The sequence below is a fragment of the Eulemur rufifrons genome, chromosome 2, assembly GCF_041146395.1.
Source record: "Eulemur rufifrons isolate Redbay chromosome 2, OSU_ERuf_1, whole genome shotgun sequence".
Taxonomy (NCBI): Eukaryota; Metazoa; Chordata; class Mammalia; order Primates; family Lemuridae; genus Eulemur; species Eulemur rufifrons.
The window spans coordinates 97,325,003-97,343,748 of NC_090984.1; the positions used below are offsets into that span (position 1 = coordinate 97,325,003).

The 18,746-nt window shown below is 44.2% G+C and overlaps 1 protein-coding gene across 3 annotated transcripts in view; it reads left to right on the plus strand.

Annotated features, from left to right (window-relative positions):
• SMOC1 (SPARC related modular calcium binding 1) overlaps positions 1-18,746 on the plus strand; it is a 142,956-nt gene that overhangs the window by 58,941 nt on the left and 65,269 nt on the right. For all 3 annotated transcript variants that reach the window (XM_069488398.1, XM_069488383.1, XM_069488389.1), the window contains exons 2-3: positions 7,721-7,886; positions 9,019-9,131. In XM_069488398.1, the coding sequence (XP_069344499.1) occupies positions 7,721-7,886; positions 9,019-9,131 (279 nt within the window). The remainder of the gene's footprint in view (positions 1-7,720; positions 7,887-9,018; positions 9,132-18,746) is intronic.

Sequence of the window (18,746 nt, forward strand, 5' to 3'; positions counted from 1 at the left end):
CTTTTTTCCCCTTTCAATAGTAGATTTACCTCCCAGAAATGCTTTTTTGTACTTGAGTTCTAAAAAACTTGAGCTGGACTTTGATTTACAAACAAGACTGAAAAATACCCCCTCTCTTAGGGAAGATCTCTCTGCTTCTGGAGCCCTTTTCCTCTCCTGTCCCGCTGAGGGGCTACTGCCAGCGACTCCACCCACTGTTGCAGAGTTGACAGCAGGGCCCCTCTGCCCCTTGGCAGCATCTGGGGCACAGTGCCTGGTAAACCCCTGCATGGAGGGAGGCACTGTGGTGTAGGGGAAGGAATCTGGGCCATGAGAGTCAGACTTAAAGGCGTGCTCTACCGTGTCCTGGCCCAGCCTTGCTGAGCCTAAGGTTTCCTCCTCATTCATTCAAGCCATGAATATTTACTGAGCACCCACTGTGGGCATGGCCCCTGCTGGGCACTGGGGATCCAGCAGTGTGCACCAGATCTTGGTTTCTGCTCGCAGGGAGTGTACAGCCCCGTAGGGGAGGATGTAATCACAGTTGTGCATGGGCCACAGTGGACAGTAGAGGGTGTTCTGGAGGCTCACTACAGGGGTCTCAACCTACTTTGGAAGTCAGATGCCCCAAGGAGGTAGCATTTGCCCTGAAATTGGAGGTTGTGAGGTGGAAGCACATTCCAGGCAGGGGCTCAGCAAGTGCATGGTCCTGAGGCAGCCAGGAGCAGTAGAGGGGGCTGTGATCGCTGTGCGCCTGTTACCTGGCCAGCAGGCATGCAGGTAGGCACTGCCCTCCTTCTCTTAACTTCCTCATAGGCATTTGCAGGTGGGGAAAACTCACCATTATTTACAATGTTGAATCTGTAGGAAAATGAATTCAGGGTGTCAAAAAAACTGACTTATATATGCATCCATTTTATCACCTGGCTGTTCTTAAGTGCATGCTCATGGTAGCTGCCAGAAAAACCAGAGTGCTAATCACATTGGCTGTTAAATTATCGGAGCTTTCTACCTTGACATATCCTCATTTCAGGCTCAGCAGCCGAGGGTCCCAGATGACTGCCTGACTTATGGATGAGATGACTTACCTCTAGGTTGGTGGGAAGACTTCCTGGAGGCTACAGCCAGGCTCACTGGGAATGAATTCCATGATCATTTAGCTATATCTGCCGTGGGTATATGGGTATTGTCTCAGCACACTGGTACATTCTCTTCAATGACTTAGGGGTTTTTTTTTCCCTTTCCTTCAATTCAAGAGAAAAATACTGTGTTTAATATGTGGCTTTTATTATCTAATAGATGTTCTTTGAAAGAAAAGAAAATAACAAAATTTGAGATTGATTTGTGGGGGCAGGGGTTGGTAGCAAAGAGTTAAGCACCTAGACAAGAGATAGAGTCCTTTAGGCAAGGACTAAATGAAGTCCTTGTGGATAAGAGAGGAAAGTCTGCTGGAGACAGAGTTCCAGCCAGCCCCTAGCCATTTCAGCGACCCCAGCTAGAGCACCAGTGAGTAAAGCCATAGTGGTTGTTTCAGCCCCAGCCAAGCGCTCAACTGAATGCAGTCAAATGTGTTATCTCAGCTGATACCACGTGGAGTAGAAGAACCTCCCAGCTGAGCCCAGCCAATACATAGAATTATGAGAAATGATAAATCATTCTTGGAAGCTACTGAGTTTAGGGGTGGTTTGCTTTGTAGCAATAGACACATGAAGCAAAACTACTTGAAGCTGTGTAACATATGAATTTATTAAAGAAAAACCTAAAATTAGTTTGAGTTTGGCTTGTGATTTTTGAGTATGATATCATAAAGATATCATGCTTATTGCTCCAACTTGTTGCTCCAAGTTGCTCCACTTGTTGCTCCAAATTGTGGACTTCACTCTCCCAAACCCAGTGGATGGACCACTGACCTGGTCGTTTAGTATGACTGCTACACCTGGGCACAGTATGGAGTTATGCATTTTACAAGATGGCTGTTTGGATTTCAGATACTGGGTAAGTCAGCATGATACTAGCAGGTGGAAGTTAAGACTGTGAGAACAGCTCTATATTATAAAGAAGTGAACGTCTCCTTCCAGATGGAACCTTAGGCTGGCTTTGTTGCTCCCCACATTGTCATGGAAACTTGGCATTCAGTCAAACCTAACACAGCTTGTGGTACTGGGGTGGTTTCTCTGAGTAAAAGCGGAGACAGGGTTTGCATTCTACTCTGCTGGAGATGGAAGGGCAAGGATCAGCGTGTGTTTATTTCAGGCAGAAGGGGTGGTTGGTCTAACGCTAATTTCGTCTACTCCAATCTCCTCCATGGCAAAGGCGGCCCCAGCCAGTAGCTTACTTTTCCAAGAGGAAGGATAACTTGTTTATATGTATTTTAAGAGTCTGTCTACTTTACAAATGTGACCAAAACACAAAATGTTTGGAGTCATCTACTCCCCAAGGAGAGAGGGTGGGAGAGAACTGCAAATACACAATTATCCCAGCCCCTTTTGTTTGGTTTCCGTATTATGCAATCCTATTTAACATTATTATTTTGTTTTTATTGTCCTTTGGTTAGGAAGAAGGAAGGAAATCTATGTGAGGAGTTTTATAAAAATACTATTTTCCCACTATAGGGAAGTGGCTCAGTGTTTGGCTTGTTGGGGAGACAGCTTGCCTCTACCCAACACCAAAAATTTCCACCAACCATGGTTGTTCTTGTGCCCACAACAGACAGTCGCAGCAGGGTGACTCAGACTCTGTGAGGTTTGTCTGTGTGCTGGGAGAACTGACATAGACCACAGGCTGGTGCTGGGGACTGCTAGTCTGGACTCTTGTCTCCTGCAAGAAGAGAGGAAAAAGCCAACTTCGTGACTTCAGGTGGACTGTGACAGACTCTTGGGATATCCTGGCTGTTGACCCATAAGTAATGAACTGATTTACTGTCTAGTTTCAAAACGCAGACATTATTCTCAGGAGCGACTTCTTTTTTTTTCCCTTAGTCCAATGAGTCTTAGCCTGGCTCAAGTAGGAAAAACTCAGTTGAGGACACTCCTCACTCTCCTCCCCTCTCCTCTTGGTTTGTTTGCTTTGTAGCTGGGCTATTGCATATGGCAGCCACTAGCCACATGTGGTCATTTAAATTTAAATTAACTAAAATTAAACACAACTAAATATTTTGGTCCCCACTTGCATTAGCTACATTTCGGTGTTTGATAGCTGCATGTGGTTTGTGGCTACTATATTGGATGGCACAGATATAGAACATTGCCATCATCGTGGGAAGTGCTGTTGGACTGTGTGGCTTTGGAGCATTCCTGAGTGCCTGGGACTAAGTCCTCTCTTGGTGTCTCTATCTTAGTGTCTCCGTGGTATCCTGCTACTGTGCCATATGGTAAATGTCAGCTTGCTTGTTGTTTCCACCCTAGAGTGGAAGCTCCCTGAGGCCAGAGACTATGTTGGTTATGTGTTGCTTCCTCTGCCTGGGAGTGTGTTGGGCTCATTGTTGGTGCTCACTTATTGAGTACAGAGTGGATGAACAAAGCTGGAGGATTACCTCATCCTCAGTGTTTGTGGACACAAAATAATCTCTTTGGGGCCCTGGAGGCTTGGGTCATCCTGTTAGGGCATAGTCATTCTGTTTAAACTCCATTTTATTGACTTCTTTATTTTTTTGTTGTTGTTTGTTTTGGGGGTTTTGTTTGTTTGTTTGTTTTTAAACAATCACAAATACATACAGTTCTTAAAACAGATGAAAATGAGACCCCACAATCAACTGAAAACGGTCTCTAGCAATGGCCCCATGCTGTCTCTGAACTTTTTAGTTGGCCTCAAGAACTGGTAATTTCTAGACAGGAATCTTTTGGGAGTGCTTCCGAAGCTGAGAACGATCTCCGCGTGCTGGGATAGGTGGGGCTTCTGGAGCTCTTTAACCTGTCTGTTTGCAGACAGAGTGTTCCTCTTGTTATTAAGCTGGGCTCTGGCACAAGTGCTGTGGCGTCTCTGTTGGCGCAGAGCAGACAATTTTCAAACTGAATTTATGGCCCATGGCTCAACCCCACAGGGATGCCTGCAGCTCCCCTTTCCCGTGAACTGTGGAGTAGACGGCGAGGCAGCCTCAGTGGGTTTAAAAAGAAACTTTGCCATTCTTGTTCCCTCCTTTTGTTCTGTGTATTCTCTTTAAAAAAATCTCTTTCCTCATTTAAATTCCAAAGAAAAAGATGAACAAGAACCTATATGTGACTTAGGGTATGTTAACTAATCTTCCCACAATACTATGAGGTGCAGGGTATGTTACTACTATCCTTCTTTTACTGATGAGAAAACTAAATCCCAGAGAAGTTAGGCAACTTTCCCAAGATTAAACAGCATGTAGGTGTCAGGGCTGGGAGTGACACCCGTCTCCTGGATTCAGACTCATGCTTCTAACCATTAGGCTGCACTGCCTTTCACTGTTACAGAGCAACACTGCGAACAGAAATACTGATACAATTGCAAAAATGACTTCACAGAGTGAAAAACTGTTTACCGAGAGCCTACTGTGTGCACCAGACACCGAACACTGATATCCAGATAAGATGGCCCTGCCGTCCAGGCACTTCAGGCCCACTGTGAGATGTTCCTGATAAGAGATCTCGTTCTGAGGTGGCGTGAGGACAGGACGCGCTGGGCTACCTGTGCCCATGTGTAATGCCTTGAGGGGGTAGAGGGGGGAGGTGGACCGAGAAAGCAAGGCTCAGAGCATGGGGTGGGGGTGTGGCCCCAGGGATCCCCGAATGGGCAGCAGCCTGGGAGGCCAGATCTGTCACGCCACGCCGGCAGGGTTTGAGGTAATGCCATGTAGAAAATGCCCCCCAGGGATACATTCATCCCACAAATAATGGGGTGCCCTAGCATTGTGCTAGATGCTGGGTGGGGGCTGTTCCAGGCAAAACAGACATCATCCTCGTCTTCATGGAGCTCAGAGTTGGGGATTCCATTGTTAATCAAACCACACAAATAGAGTCGTCATCACAAACTGTGTCACGAGCCATGAAGGAAAAGCGAGGTGTGAGAGCTTATTGTGGGGGACCCGTCCTCACCGGTGAGAGTCGGGAACACCTCCCAGAAGAGATGGGGTGAGCCAGCGTCTGAAGCAGGGTGTCAGGGAATGGAGAAGGGTTGGTGTGTCTGAAGGCCTGGAGGTAGGGGGAAGTGTAGCTAGTTTGGGACATGGAGAGCAGGCCAGTGTGCACCCACAGCAGTGAGCTGGTGACCTGGGGCCAGGGCAGAGGCTGGGTTGGAGGGGGTGTCCACAGGCACAGATTCTGCCTGCCTGGCCTGGGCGACTGTGTGAAGGTCCTCAAGGGCAGAGGACACCACTCAAGGGACAATCTGAGGGAGCTAAGTCTGGGGGCCCCGTGAGGGGGTTGACTGTGGATGACACTGTCCCTTCTTGCCATCCCTGTCAACTCATCCCTCCTCTGTGTGGCAGCCTGAGAGGCAGTGGGCTTCCTCTCGATATGACTTTATATGTTATTTATTTTTGCCCTGAACAGTAGACTCTACCAAATGCTGTGCTCATGAGACACTATCAGGATAGTTCCCTTGGGGCCTTGGGCAGGACTCAGGTTTAACCTGTGAGATGGCCAAGTTGCACCGTCCATCCCGACTAGGCCTGTGTAGTGGTTTTGGCCCTCAGATGCCCTTCCCCATGCTAAGCAGCCAGCACCCAGGCATGAGGTCAGGGTGGCAGGAAGCACTGGCTTCATGGCTGGCCTGTGGTCTGTGTACTCACGGACAGGCTTAGGCTCTCTTGGAGTTTGGCCAGCGTGAGGTGTGTGTTTCCAGCCCTCCCTGGAAGGGTGTGGTACTACCTTCAACAAGTCTCATCTATTGCTTCATACAAAGGGCCTGCAAATATATCTGAGACAGGGCTTGTATTCACACCTTCCCAAAGCCTCTAAGAGCTTGGTGTGATTATACAGTCAACTCTAGCATCACCGACGGCCCGATGTGTGCTCCCGATGTTGCCGTGCATTATTGCAGGATATTGGTCCCCTCAACCCTTGCTGCTAAAGATCCTCCAGTGTTCCCAGGGCTCTGCCACACGGGAGTGAGAGAGAGTGGACCTAGCTCTCAAGGCCCATATGATCTATTATGGGTTATTGAACAGAAGCCCATGGATTGCAGTGGCCCAGTTATTGTTCTCCAGCTGTATTCATAGTTGTTAACAGGAGGTTCGCTGATAAATGTGCTTAAGGTCAAATGAGTTTGAAAGATGCTTCATTGTGTATGCTTCTTGATCTGGTTATTGATTGCTAATAACAAATGACCATGAAACTTAACTGCTTTAAACAATTTAGTGTTATCTCTCACAGTTCTGTAGGTTAACTGGGCTCAGCTGGGTGGTTCTTGGTTAGGGTCTCTCATGCATTTACAGTCGTCCCTCAGTATATGCAGGGAATTGGTTCCAGGATCTTTGAGTATACCAAAATCTATGCCTACTTGAGTTGTGTGGTGGGCCCTGCTGAACCCACATTTATAAAAAGCTGGCTCTCCATATACAAGGGCTTTGCATCCCATGACTAATGTATTTTCAGTCCACATTTGGCTGAAGAAAATCTGTATATAAGTGGATCCATCCATGTTGTTTAAGGGTCAGCTGTACTTATCTTCATTTTTGTTAGTTGTAATCAGATAACAGGTGGGGCTAGACTCATCTTTACTCACATATCTCTGTGCTGGGGCCGGTTGGACATTTCTCTTTCTGTACGGTTTTGACACATGCTAACTTGGGCTTCCTCACAGTATGGTGGTCACAGGTTGTTAGCTTCTTACACGGTGGCTGGTTTTCCTCAGAGTAAGGATTGCAAGAGGCCTAGGAGGGAGCTGCAAGGCTTTGTATAACCTGGTCAGAAATCCCAAAACATCACTTCCACAGCATTTTCTTGGTCCAGCAAGTTTCTGAGGCCAGCCAGTCCAGATTCAAGGGGAGGAGATTAGATTCTATAGCTCAGTGGGAGGAACAGAAAATAATTTGCAGCTATCTTTAATTTGCTTTACCTCTTAGAGGTTCATAATGTATAAGAATGTTTCAAAGTTGTCTGAGAAGTCCTGCACCAAAGAAACGTGTTTACTCAGCATTTCCCCAGCTGATTATTATTGCTATTTTTAAAATCAGGAAATCCCTTTCCCACAGAAAATTACTTAACCTGTATTCTGCCAGGGAGAGGTGGGAAGAAATTGAAGGGTGATAGATTTGGGGCTCAATATGATCTAATAAATAAAACTTTACAAAGATGGAATTTGGAGATTTATAGGGGGTTCCTGATTTGAGGAAGTACCCACATAGGGGTTGCATGACCATCTGCATGGATGGTTAAAGCTCTGATTTTACTTCCAGCACATCTAGGTTCAAAGTCAGCCTCCACCACTTACAGCTATGTGACACTAGGAAAGTTATTGCTTTCTGGATGTCAGTTTCCTTATCTGCAAAATAAATAGTTTCATAGGATGGTTGTGAGGACGGAGACCCTACTTGTGAATTACTTGGCACAGTGCCTGTTGATGGTCTGTAATCATTAGACATTATTGTTGTTATGCTGTACAGAGAATGCCTTCCTTGGTTAGACTTTGTGGCCGCTCAGTTCCCTTCATCTCTAGGGTTTAATAACTTTGGGCTTATTTGGGACTTGCTTCCCAAGGACAAACTAGTACTGTAATTCATAGACCCACTTTTCTTGCAAAAGTAACCCCTATACTCTTTCACTTTTTTCCAACCTAGTTTCTAATAAGTGACCGTGACCCTCAGTGCAACCTCCACTGCTCCAGGACTCAACCCAAACCCATCTGTGCCTCGGATGGCAGGTCCTACGAGTCCATGTGTGAGTTCCAGCGAGCCAAGTGCCGAGACCTGACCCTGGGCGTGGTACACCGAGGTAGATGCAAAGGTGAGTGTACACCCCCCACCCAGCCAAGGAGAGGCTCCTGGCACCACAGCTCCCCACGCTGTGCACTCTGCAGAGACAGCCTGGAACGAGTCTGTCCATCTGGTTTGCTGTCCTATCTTTTTACCCCTTCTACCTGGGGCATAGAGAAGGAGAACTGGTCTATCTGAAGCAGTGAGCACTTCTCTGTCTTTCAAACACTGCCACAGGCAAGGACTTAGAGAGATGTGCTGCTATCTGGCTAGTGCTTTTCTTTTTTTCTTTTTTCTTTTCTTTTAATAGAGATACTTAAAATGGCAAGACATTATTGCTGGCTCCTGAACAGGGATTCCAGATTGTTGGCTGACAGATATGTTTTATTTGGTCTGCTCACATGTTTAAAAACATTTGGGACAACATTTAAAAATTGGGAGATTCAACATAAAAATCTGGCTTTTTGTACTTGTCTTCCAAAACTGGAAGTTCTGGTAATATCAGGTCTCTGTTCCTGCAAAGCAACACATGGCTAGAGCTGAGTAGTGGCTACCAGCTTTAAAGCCGCTCTCCAGTTTTCCTCAATCTTCAGCCCTCCCTATAGTGTCTCAGAAATAAATGCCATTCTTCTCATACCCAGCTCATGTCTCTAATTTATATTGCCTCCCTGAGTGTTGTAGATATTTGCGTTTGTGACCCTGGACTGCTTAGAGCCATCACAGGGGTGGCAGGAAGCTAAGCAGGCTGCCCTAGAGCCTTTGATTTTCTAAAGAAAGTGTTTACAATTCTTGAATCATAAAACATCTTTGAACCCCCTCGGGCTTACTAGTTATATTAATAGAATAAACCAAGTGAAAAATAATGGGAGGGAAACATTTTTTTCTGGGTTAGGGTAGGGGTACTTGGGAGAAAAGACAGGCGGAACCTGGTACAAACATGAAGCCTCCACTCCCCACTTTTCTAAGGATAACATAACAGGGAAGATGGGCTGAGGGACAGTCGCTAGCCACTGCCCTTTTATTGTCAGACAAGCCCGCGGGGGGTGCGGCTCCCCCACAGTGGAGGGGCTTCCTCTGCATTTCTGCACGGGGCAGCTGTTTTGCCCCACGGCTCCAGCGTGGAATCCAAGTGAAATATGAAGTACACTCCTCTCCCCTTTTAGATGCTGGCCAGAGCAAATGTCGCCTGGAGCGGGCTCAAGCCCTAGAGCAAGCCAAGAAGCCTCAGGAGGCTGTGTTTGTCCCAGAGTGCAATGAGGATGGCTCCTTTACCCAGGTGAGACCTCGGACAATTCTCCTGGGCCTGTTTCCTGGACTCGGGCAGAGGGGAGGTGTCCGAGAGCGAGAGGGCCGCTTGGCGCCTTCACTTTCTGGGAAACTGCTGAGTGAGAGGCTCTTCAACTCCCCCCTGCGCTACCTCCCCCTCCCGGGCCCTCCACACCACCTCCTGCCAACTGGCAATGGGTCTTGAAAAGAGGCATGGACGTCGGAGCCAGCAGACTGGCATCCCTCGGCTCGTCCTCCCTGCCGGCCCTCTCCTCCGAGGGCTAGACCTGCGCTTTTCTCTTCTGTCAGACGTGGGCTGATTATTTTTTCTTATTCCTGCCAGTTTCCACGGGCAACCCCGGCATTCCCTTCACTGTTTATTGCCACCCCTCCGGACTCCCTGCTTCCTACCCCCAGTCCCTGGACGAAGCAGAGCCCTCTTTGAGCACAAAGTGTTCTACGATTCTTGGAGTGAGCGAGCGAGTGTGTGTGTGCGTGTGCGTGCACACGTGGGTGTGCATGGATATGCAAACACTCAGATTTTTTTTTTTTTTAATTTCAGCTTATTATGGGGGTAAACACTCAGATTTTAAAACCTCTTTTCAGGCAGTCCCACCTCTCATCCGGCATGATCTTCCGGATAGTGCTTTGTGTAAAAGGAATGCTGACCGTGTTGACGTTGGCACAGACTATTTCTAAAACACAGGCCATGGCGGGACAGTAAGGTGCTCCTTAGGGAAGCTCCGGGCCGCCCCCTCCTACACAGGGGCTTGTGGCTGAGGCGGGAGGTAGCGTGGGGGGGCGGGAGGCTTCAGTAAGATGTGTGCCAGCTAGATGGAGGTGCTGTGGCAACGAGAGTGGGGAAGGTAGCTGGACAAGGGTGCGCTTAGCCAAGTGGTCGGGGCCGGGTCCCAGTGCCTGCGACTTTCATTGTTCAACTGAGCAGCATTTGGGGGAATCCCTTTCTCTTAGAGCTGGGGCAGAAGCTTCAGGGGTTTAAAAAGGTCCCTGTAATTCTGAATCAATGGGGCAAAGGGTGTCGTCTGGCCTTTGGTCCGGAGGAGTCTCAGGTTTCATTTCTCGGCGGGGTGCAGGGCAGTACTGATTTGAGACTGACTGCTTTTTGGAGTGGAAATGTAGAGGGATGGGTGGAACTGGACATCAGTGTTTTAAAAGTTCCCCAGTTGATTCAAATGTGCAAACAGGCTCAAGAACCGCTGGATGAAACTGACCTTAGCTGCCAACCCTGGGAGAGGTGCTTTTTATCTGTTTTCTCCTCTAAGCCTCACCATAGCCTGTGAGGTAGGTGTTTCATCCCTGTTTACAGATGATGCAACAGCGGTGGGATGTGGAGTAGCAGAGCTGGTTCAAACCCAGATGCCTCTGAGTCCAGAGCCCTCCAAAGACCTCCCTACTCTGCTGCTCTCTGAACTGGCACAGGTGGGGTGGCACTGGAAGGAGGCAGTCTGGTGCTGTGGCTGGCACCGACTCTGGAGCCAGAATGCCTGGGCATGAAGCCCAGCCCCCACCACCTCAGGCAGGTCCCTGAGCTTTTCAGGGTCACAGTTTTGTCATCTGAAAATCGGAGGTTGATGTATTTCCATTATTGTTATGTGTTATATAACAATTGTTTGTGATAATGATCATGTTATATACGTCATCATATATTACTATTATTAGTGATTATTATTATAGCTTCCCTCATAAGGTTGTGATGAGGATTAAATGAGTTAACACATGGAAAACACTTGGAACATATAAATGCTATATAAATATTTATACCATCATTATTCCCATCTCTGCTGTGGTTCTACTACTCAAATCTTCCTAAGATTTTATGACTGATATCACTTAAGGGAAAAAAGAAACCCAAAATCTTTTAAACTTGAAACTCCCTACATTTGAAAATTGATGAATTCTTTCATGAATTTTTTTATTGACTATTTATTCTAGTAAGAAGAATGCAGGTGATCTTTGTATATATTTGAAACTGCCTGGCTAAGAATTCATGTCCGGGGGCAAGAAATCATACCTCTCTCTGATTAGTTTGTGCTGAGACAGGGTAAAGGTAACAGAGAGGAGGGCAGAGTCTGTGACATTGGTTTTCCCTTTCTGGAGGCTTGTGTAATCCTGGGCGTGTTGCTTTATGAGGATTGTTGACCCCTGCCCTCCTGATTCTGAAGTGTTTGCTGCCCCGTGACAGACAGCCTGCTGGCCAGCTTTTGTTTTGTCCAGGCCAGGCTGGACCAGGTGGTGTTTGCTGGGGGAAAGGAACTTCCAGATTAGTCCAGGCTGAATTGCTAAATGAGAGGGCCCCTAAAGTTCAGCAAAGGTTGTGTAGACAGTCAAGAACGCGCTCATTTGTTTGACACACTAAGCACTGCCATGTGTCTGTAGGCTTGAGGCGGGCTCGCCCCCGTGGGCAGCCAGACAGCCAGACAGCCGGCCGTCCTAGCCAAAATGATTGAAATGGATGTGCCTTTCCTCTGATCAAAGACACTGCAATAACTTCACAAAATGAGGCTGCCTCTTTGAGTGTGCTTTAGCCACAGTGACAGGCTGCCAAAACGCCGAGGTGGATGCTTTCTCCTTCCCCCAACCTGCACCACCACTTAGCTGGGCTTTCTATTTTTCTTCAAGAACAAAACCGAGAGACAAACTACATTGCTTTAATATTCTTTAGAATATTGATAGGTACACATCCTGGTGTTAGTAACATATTTTAGCCCTGTGAATATTACACAGTAACCCTCTCTTGAAGTTTATGGGGGAATTCTACCCCTGACCCAACTCACATACATGAGTGGCTCATCTTCCTTCTACAGCAGCCACCTTGTGCATTAGATTTTTCAAAGACTGAATCCCTGGGCCACGTCTCAGACCATTAAATCAAATTCTGGGAGTGGGACACAGACATTGTATTTTTTTCAAGCTCTCCAGGTGATGCCAGTATTTGGTCAAAGTTTCCAACCACTGTTCTAAGGACTTCATCACTCTTGTTTCTTGATTACATCATGGGGAGGTGTAATTAAGCCTCTTTGGTGATCTGTTGAGGAAGGGCAGGAGCTACAGGCTTTGTCCTTGGCTGTGGTCTTATCTGTTTTCTCCTTGGGGTATCGGGAACATAATTCCTGACATCTGTTCTACCAAGTCTTCTGCCAAGCAGTTGTCTGGTGCCCAAGCTGATTAACTGAAGCATCAGTCATAGTGAGAGGGTGTTGGATTTTCACCATCAGACAGTGTTGGCTGGAGCTTGGCAAGAGTGTGCATCATTGAATGATAATGATGTTGACTCTTTATTGAGTGCTCCCAGGTGCTAGGCACTGAATTTTACACCTATTAATCTTTGCTAAAACCTTTTGAGGTTATTAATTTAATACCTTTATTTATAAAGGAAAACTGAGTTTTAAAGGGGTTGAATAGCTGGTTTGAGGTCACTAAGCTAAAAAAGATTTGTATTCAAGCCTACCTAATTTTGAGGCCCATGTTTTTAAATTTTGGAGGCTACAAACATGGCCTTGATACATATGTATTCCATTTTCATCCCCATTGTTTTTCCAGAAGTTTGCTCTCTGATGTTGTTGAACGATTAATTAAACAAACATTAAAAAACCCAACCTTTTGATTATAGAAATTTAAAAAAATACAAAAAAGTAGAAATAACAATATAATGAACTCCATGTACCCATCACCTAGCTTCAATGATGACTGACATGTGGCCAATTCTGTTTCATCTTTACCCCATTTTCATCTCCCATTTCAAATTGGATTGCTTCAGAGCAAATCTCCAGACACAGTATCTTTTCATCCTAGACATTTTTGAGCTCTGCTGTATTCTGGGCTGTAGGCTGGTTGCTATGGGGCATTCAAAAAAATGTCATGACCTCTGCCTTCAAGGAGTTTACATGCAGAAAAGATATTAAGACATATGATAAAGTAACTATGTAAAAGACCATATATATACAACGGGTGATGTTCCAGAAGTCCATTTACAAGTCAGTTATTTAGAGTTTTGAATACATTTTATTGTTAAGAAAATACATACAAATTTAAAATTTCTGAACATAACCCCCCCCGCCCCCCAAAAAAACAAACTAAAAGCAAAGCTGGGAATGGTGGAACATACCTGTAGTCCCAGCTACTTGGGAGTCTGGGGTGGGAGGATCACTTGAGCTCAGGAGTTTGAGGCTGTGGTGTGTTATGATCGCACCTGTGAATAGCCCCACTGCACTCCAGCCTGGGCAACACAGTGAGATCTCGTCTCTAAAAACCAAAACCAAAACCAAACCAAACCAAACAAAAACTCAAAAGCAAATGACATACATTAGCCTTAATGACAAAGAGCCAATCTTATGTAAAGAACTCCTATAATTCAGAAAGAAAAAGATTCTAGTAGAAAAGTGGGCAAGAGATATCAAGAAGCAGGTTACACGATCATAATAAATAGCCAGTAAGTGAACAGGAATGATGTTATCCCCTTTGTCGTTAAAGAAATACAAATAAAAATGATGGTGGATTATTTTGCTTACTGAATTGGTAAAAATTGACAAAAGTTGATAGTATTTAGGGTTAGGAAAGGGAAAGTGCTATCCATTCATTGCAGTTGGGACAGTAAATTGGCACCGACTTTTTAATGGGATCGTTTTGCAATATGGGCCCAAAGTCCTTCATCGTGCCCACATTGTGGGCCTGCAAGGCCACTTCTAGGAATGTATTCTAAGGAAATAATCAAAACCTATGTGAAAATATTTAGGCACACAGATGTCCATTTAAGTTCTGTTTAAAGTAGCAAAAATTTGGGAACAACCGAAGTATCCAATAATAGAGAATTGTTTAAACAAATTATGACATAGCCAGACTATGCAACGACTGAAATGATGTGTTGTAGAGGCTTATTTTATATATGTGTGTATGTATGTGTATTAGGGACTTCTCTAAACAAATAATTAACAAAAGAATTATTTCCATTTTTTTTTCTAAATAGAAAAGCTATCTACATGGTTAAAAAACATTCTGACACTATGGAAGTACATAAGGAAGAAAGATAAAGCCAGTGATTTCATCTCCCTGAAATAGCAACAATTAAGTCTAACCCTCTCTAGATTTTTTTCCTTGTGTGTACTTATCACTCTACCAAAAACGTTGTAATATCATATATTGTTTTATAGTATTTTCTTAAGTAATTGTATTGCGGACTTATTTCCAGGTAAGTTACAGATAGCTCTACCTTATTTTTTTTTTTAATGGCTGCATTGTGTCCCATTGTTTGAATGTATCATAAATCCTGGAAATTTGGGGATTACATTTCCAGAAGCTATATATTGGGTCAAAAGGACATGCAGTTTTTGAGGCATTTGATGCATATTACTCAATTGTTTTCCATAAATGTTGAGCAACTATGTGGTTGATTAGTGGCTGTTGTTATCAGACACATTCCCAAGCCATTTTCTGTGTAGATGGATTGTAGCTCTAATAATACTATACAACATGAAACACTATTCATTATATTACTTTTATGTGAAAAAAATGTGTTATTTTTTCCCTTCTTTGAGCTCCGTGTTCCAGGAACAATTTTTCTTGATGTAACACTACAGGCACCAACATTTTCCCCATTTTCACTCATTCTAACCACTGCTCCCACAACCAGTGCACACATATATCACATATATATATATATACACATGCACACACACACTTTTTTTTTTATTTATTTCTGAGATAATTTTGTTTCAAATAGGGATCTGGGGAGCTGTAATTTCTTCTTGATGATGTTTTGTTCTGAAGTTGGAAGCTAAAAAAAAAAAAAACAGAAAAGTTCTGTGCTTTTTGACAAAGGCAGAGGGCTCCCTTGTCATTTCTATAGTTCTTACTGTTGTATTTCTATATTTTTTATTGTCGTGTTCGCTAAAACCTGGGGAAATACACACTTATTTCCTAGGTGCCTGGGGTTGAGCTATGAAGCAGGTCTTGTTTCTCTTTAGCTCCCCTTCCCTCCACCCCACCCCCACAGCACAGAACCTCTTCTTCATCCCTGTAGACCTAAGTTGTGTGGCTACCTTGCCCTGGAAACACCTTGGTTTACCCTCTGGTCCTTCCTTTTCCAGATTCTCAGCAAGTCCTGAAGGTATCTATGCTATTTTTTTTTTTAATTTCAAAATATTAAGGGAGTACAGATGTTTTTGTTACGTGGATTGCTTTTATGATGCTTAAGCCAGCGCTATTGGTGTGCCCGTCCCTGGTATCTATGCTTTTCATGAACGTGAGCCTTCGTTGCCCTTGGCTGATTAAACGTTGGCAGGCTGGAGTGCTGAGCGTCCTCATGGGGTGGAAAGGATTTGTCCTATCTTGATGAGCCTGGAGGTCTAAAAAAGAGTCCAAGGGCAATGAGCTTTTGTCTTAATGTGGAAAGATCTTGCCTAGAGAGACAGACAGCGTGGCTCTCTCCTCAGACAGGGTAGAGGACTCTGGGGGTAAAGTACAGAGACCTGGGGTGCATCTGTAAGACGCAGTGTTCCTAAGCTGCTTCTGCCACAGATGGTCCCTTTGGATCCCGCAGACAAAGCCAGTTCTGTGTGTTTTAGTGGATGAAGCCCTGCCTTAGACCTCCTACAATGCCAACTCTTTTTTTGTTTTTTTTTTTAAAGCAGTTGTAGTGTTAAAAATTCAAGCCCATCCCTTATGTATAGACGGCATAAATGGTAAATGGACCTACTGTTGGGCAAGTGATTGCTTTTCTTTTTCTTGTTTTGCTAACTGTTTAATAAACATTATTATTATTACAATTTAAACATCTACTGTGTCCAGGGCATCTTGCTACTTGTTTTACATGTGTTTTCCATGGAATTGCTTTTGTTCCGAACAACCAGATTCTGCACATGATAACTGATACAAAATGCCCTCTATTTAGCACTTAGTTGTTGCTTAGCACGTGTTAGTTTCCTTCCTCTTTAGGTTCTTAGTTTGCTCAAGGGTAAAATGGGAGAGTTGAGCTAGGCCAGAGGTTGGCAAACTGCTCTGTGGGCTGGACACCTGCTTTTGTTCTTTAAAATAGTAGCTCTATGGAGATACAATTCGCACACCATAAAATTTACCCTTTTAAAATACACAATTGCATGGTTTTTAGTGTATTCACAGAGTTGTGCAACCATCACCACTATCTAATGCCAACACATTTTCATCTCCCAAGAAGAAATCCTGTACTCATTAGCAGTCACTTCCTATTACCGCTCTGCTTAGCTCCTGGCAACCACTGATCTACTTTCCATGTCTATGATTGGCTTATTCTGAATATTTCATATCAGTGGAATCATAACATGTGGGCTTTTGTGAGTGGCTTCTTTTACTCAGCAGACTGTTTTCAAGGTTCATCCACATTGTAGTATGAATCAATACTTCATCCGTTTTTATTATCAAATAATATTCTATTGTATCCATATACCCCATTTTGTGTATCCATTCATCACCTGATGGACATTTGGGTTGTTTCCATTTTTGGCTATTATAAAGAATGCTCTTGTAAACATTTGTGTACATTTTTGTGTGCACATATGTTTTCAATCCTCTTGGTATGTACCTGGGAGTAGAATTGCTAGGTCATATGGTAACTCTATGTTTAAACTTTTGAGGAACTGGCAGGCTATTTTCCAAGGTGGCTGCACCATTTTACATTCCCACCAGCAATGTATGAAGGCTCCCGCTTCTCCACATCCTTGCCAACACTTGTTATTGTCCGTCATTTTGTTTTTACCCTTTCTGGTAGATGTGAAGTGGTATCGCAGTGTGGTTTTGATTTGCGTTTTCCTAATGACTAAAGAGGTTGAGCACTTTCTCATGTGCTTTTTGGCCATTTCTCTATCTTTGGAGAAATGTCTATTCAGATCCTTTGCCAATTTCCTAATTTGATAATTCATCTTTTTATTATTGAGTTGTGTGAGTTCTTTATATATTCTAGATACAAGACTTTTATCAGATATATGATTCACAAATATTTTCTCCAATCCTGTGGGTTGTCTTTTCTTAAAATTTTTCCTTTGAGGCACAAAAGTTTTCATTTTGAAGTCAAATTTATCTTTTTTTTCTTTTATTGCTTATGGTTTTGTTGTCAAATGTAAGAAAGCATTCCCTAAGATAAGGTAACAAAGATTTACTCCTATGTTTTTTTTTCTAGGAGTTTTATGGTTTTAGCTCTTACATTTAGGTCTTTGATCCATTTTGAGTTAATTTTTACACATAGTGCAAAGCAGGGTTCAACTTCATTCTTTTTCATGTGTATATCCAGTTATCTCAGCACTACTTGCTGAAAAGACCATTTTCCCCCCTCTAATTGTCTTGGTGTTCTTGTCAAAAATCAGTTGACCATAAATTTGATGGCTTATTTCTGGACTCTCAATTCTGTTCCATTAATTTATATGTCTATCTTTCTGCCAGTGCCACACTGTCTTGATTACTATAACTGTGTAGTAAGTTTTGCAATCTTCTTTTTCCTTTTTAAATGAACAGTGAGATGAGTTTGTTCCACACCCACGTGTGGGGTTGATGCCAGCTCCCTTCACCTGCGTGGGACGTCTAGGAGGGGGAATGCCCAGGAACCTGTAGCCTGTGCTGTGGTCCAAGATTTAGTGACTGTATAGTGACTTTGGTTTGCTGTTTGCAGGGGAAGGGAAAGGTGGGTAGAGAAAGGAGAAAATTGGCGGTGGGAAACTCTCCTCACCAAAGATGAGACTTACATATCTCCAAGAACTCTCAGTCTTCAACAGGCTAATATTTCTTCTTTGAGTCTATAAGCAGGGAAGGGATTTCTTTTTCAAATTAGAAACTGTGGGTTACAGTAAGCCTTTTTGCCTTCCTGCAGGAGGTCTGGATGGCATATATTAATAATTTTCAGTGAGTAAGCAATCTCAGTTATGAATTTAAATTTTTAATTTTGTAAATGATGGCAGGAACAGGGCCTGTTCCATTCATGTACAGGAAGGACTTGTCTAGGAAGTGACTCGTCATAATCTCTTGCATGTGGTGGGAGCCACTACTCTCATCTTTTTAATGGGGGAACTGTTACCCCCGGGTTACCCATCAGGTGCAGGGCTGGGCAATAAGATGAGGGTGGGTGGAGCATCCTTTGTGCTTAGAACACTGTATCCACTGTGTTCTCTGGGGACTTATCTATCCCAACCTCTGTCTTATTCTTCAATGGCTGTTCAGTAGCCTAAAGGCCGCTATGCCGTCTTCTCCCAGACTGGCTGGAATCATTTGCTTTGGAGCAAGCATGCAGGGCTTGGGTGCTCCCAGATGGGCATCTGAGTTCCCTGTAGCCCTGTGATTCCATCCCTACAGTTCGACTATTGTGGAAATGAAAGGAGAGAGCTCTCACTGGTATCTGCAGCTGCTCTTCCCCGAGGGGGAATACTTGGGAGGGAGGAAGAGCCGGAAACCTTCTTTGCTGGCCTTTCTGCTTCCTTTGGGAAAGGAGAGGCTCTGAGATGGGAGGCTTCAATCACTCTCACTGCTAGTCTTTTCTTTTTTTAGATAATAATCATCATGATCAACAACACCACTTTCTTAATTTATACACAATGTATATACCAGGCTGTTTTATACATGCCTGACACATATTAACTTATTTAACCCT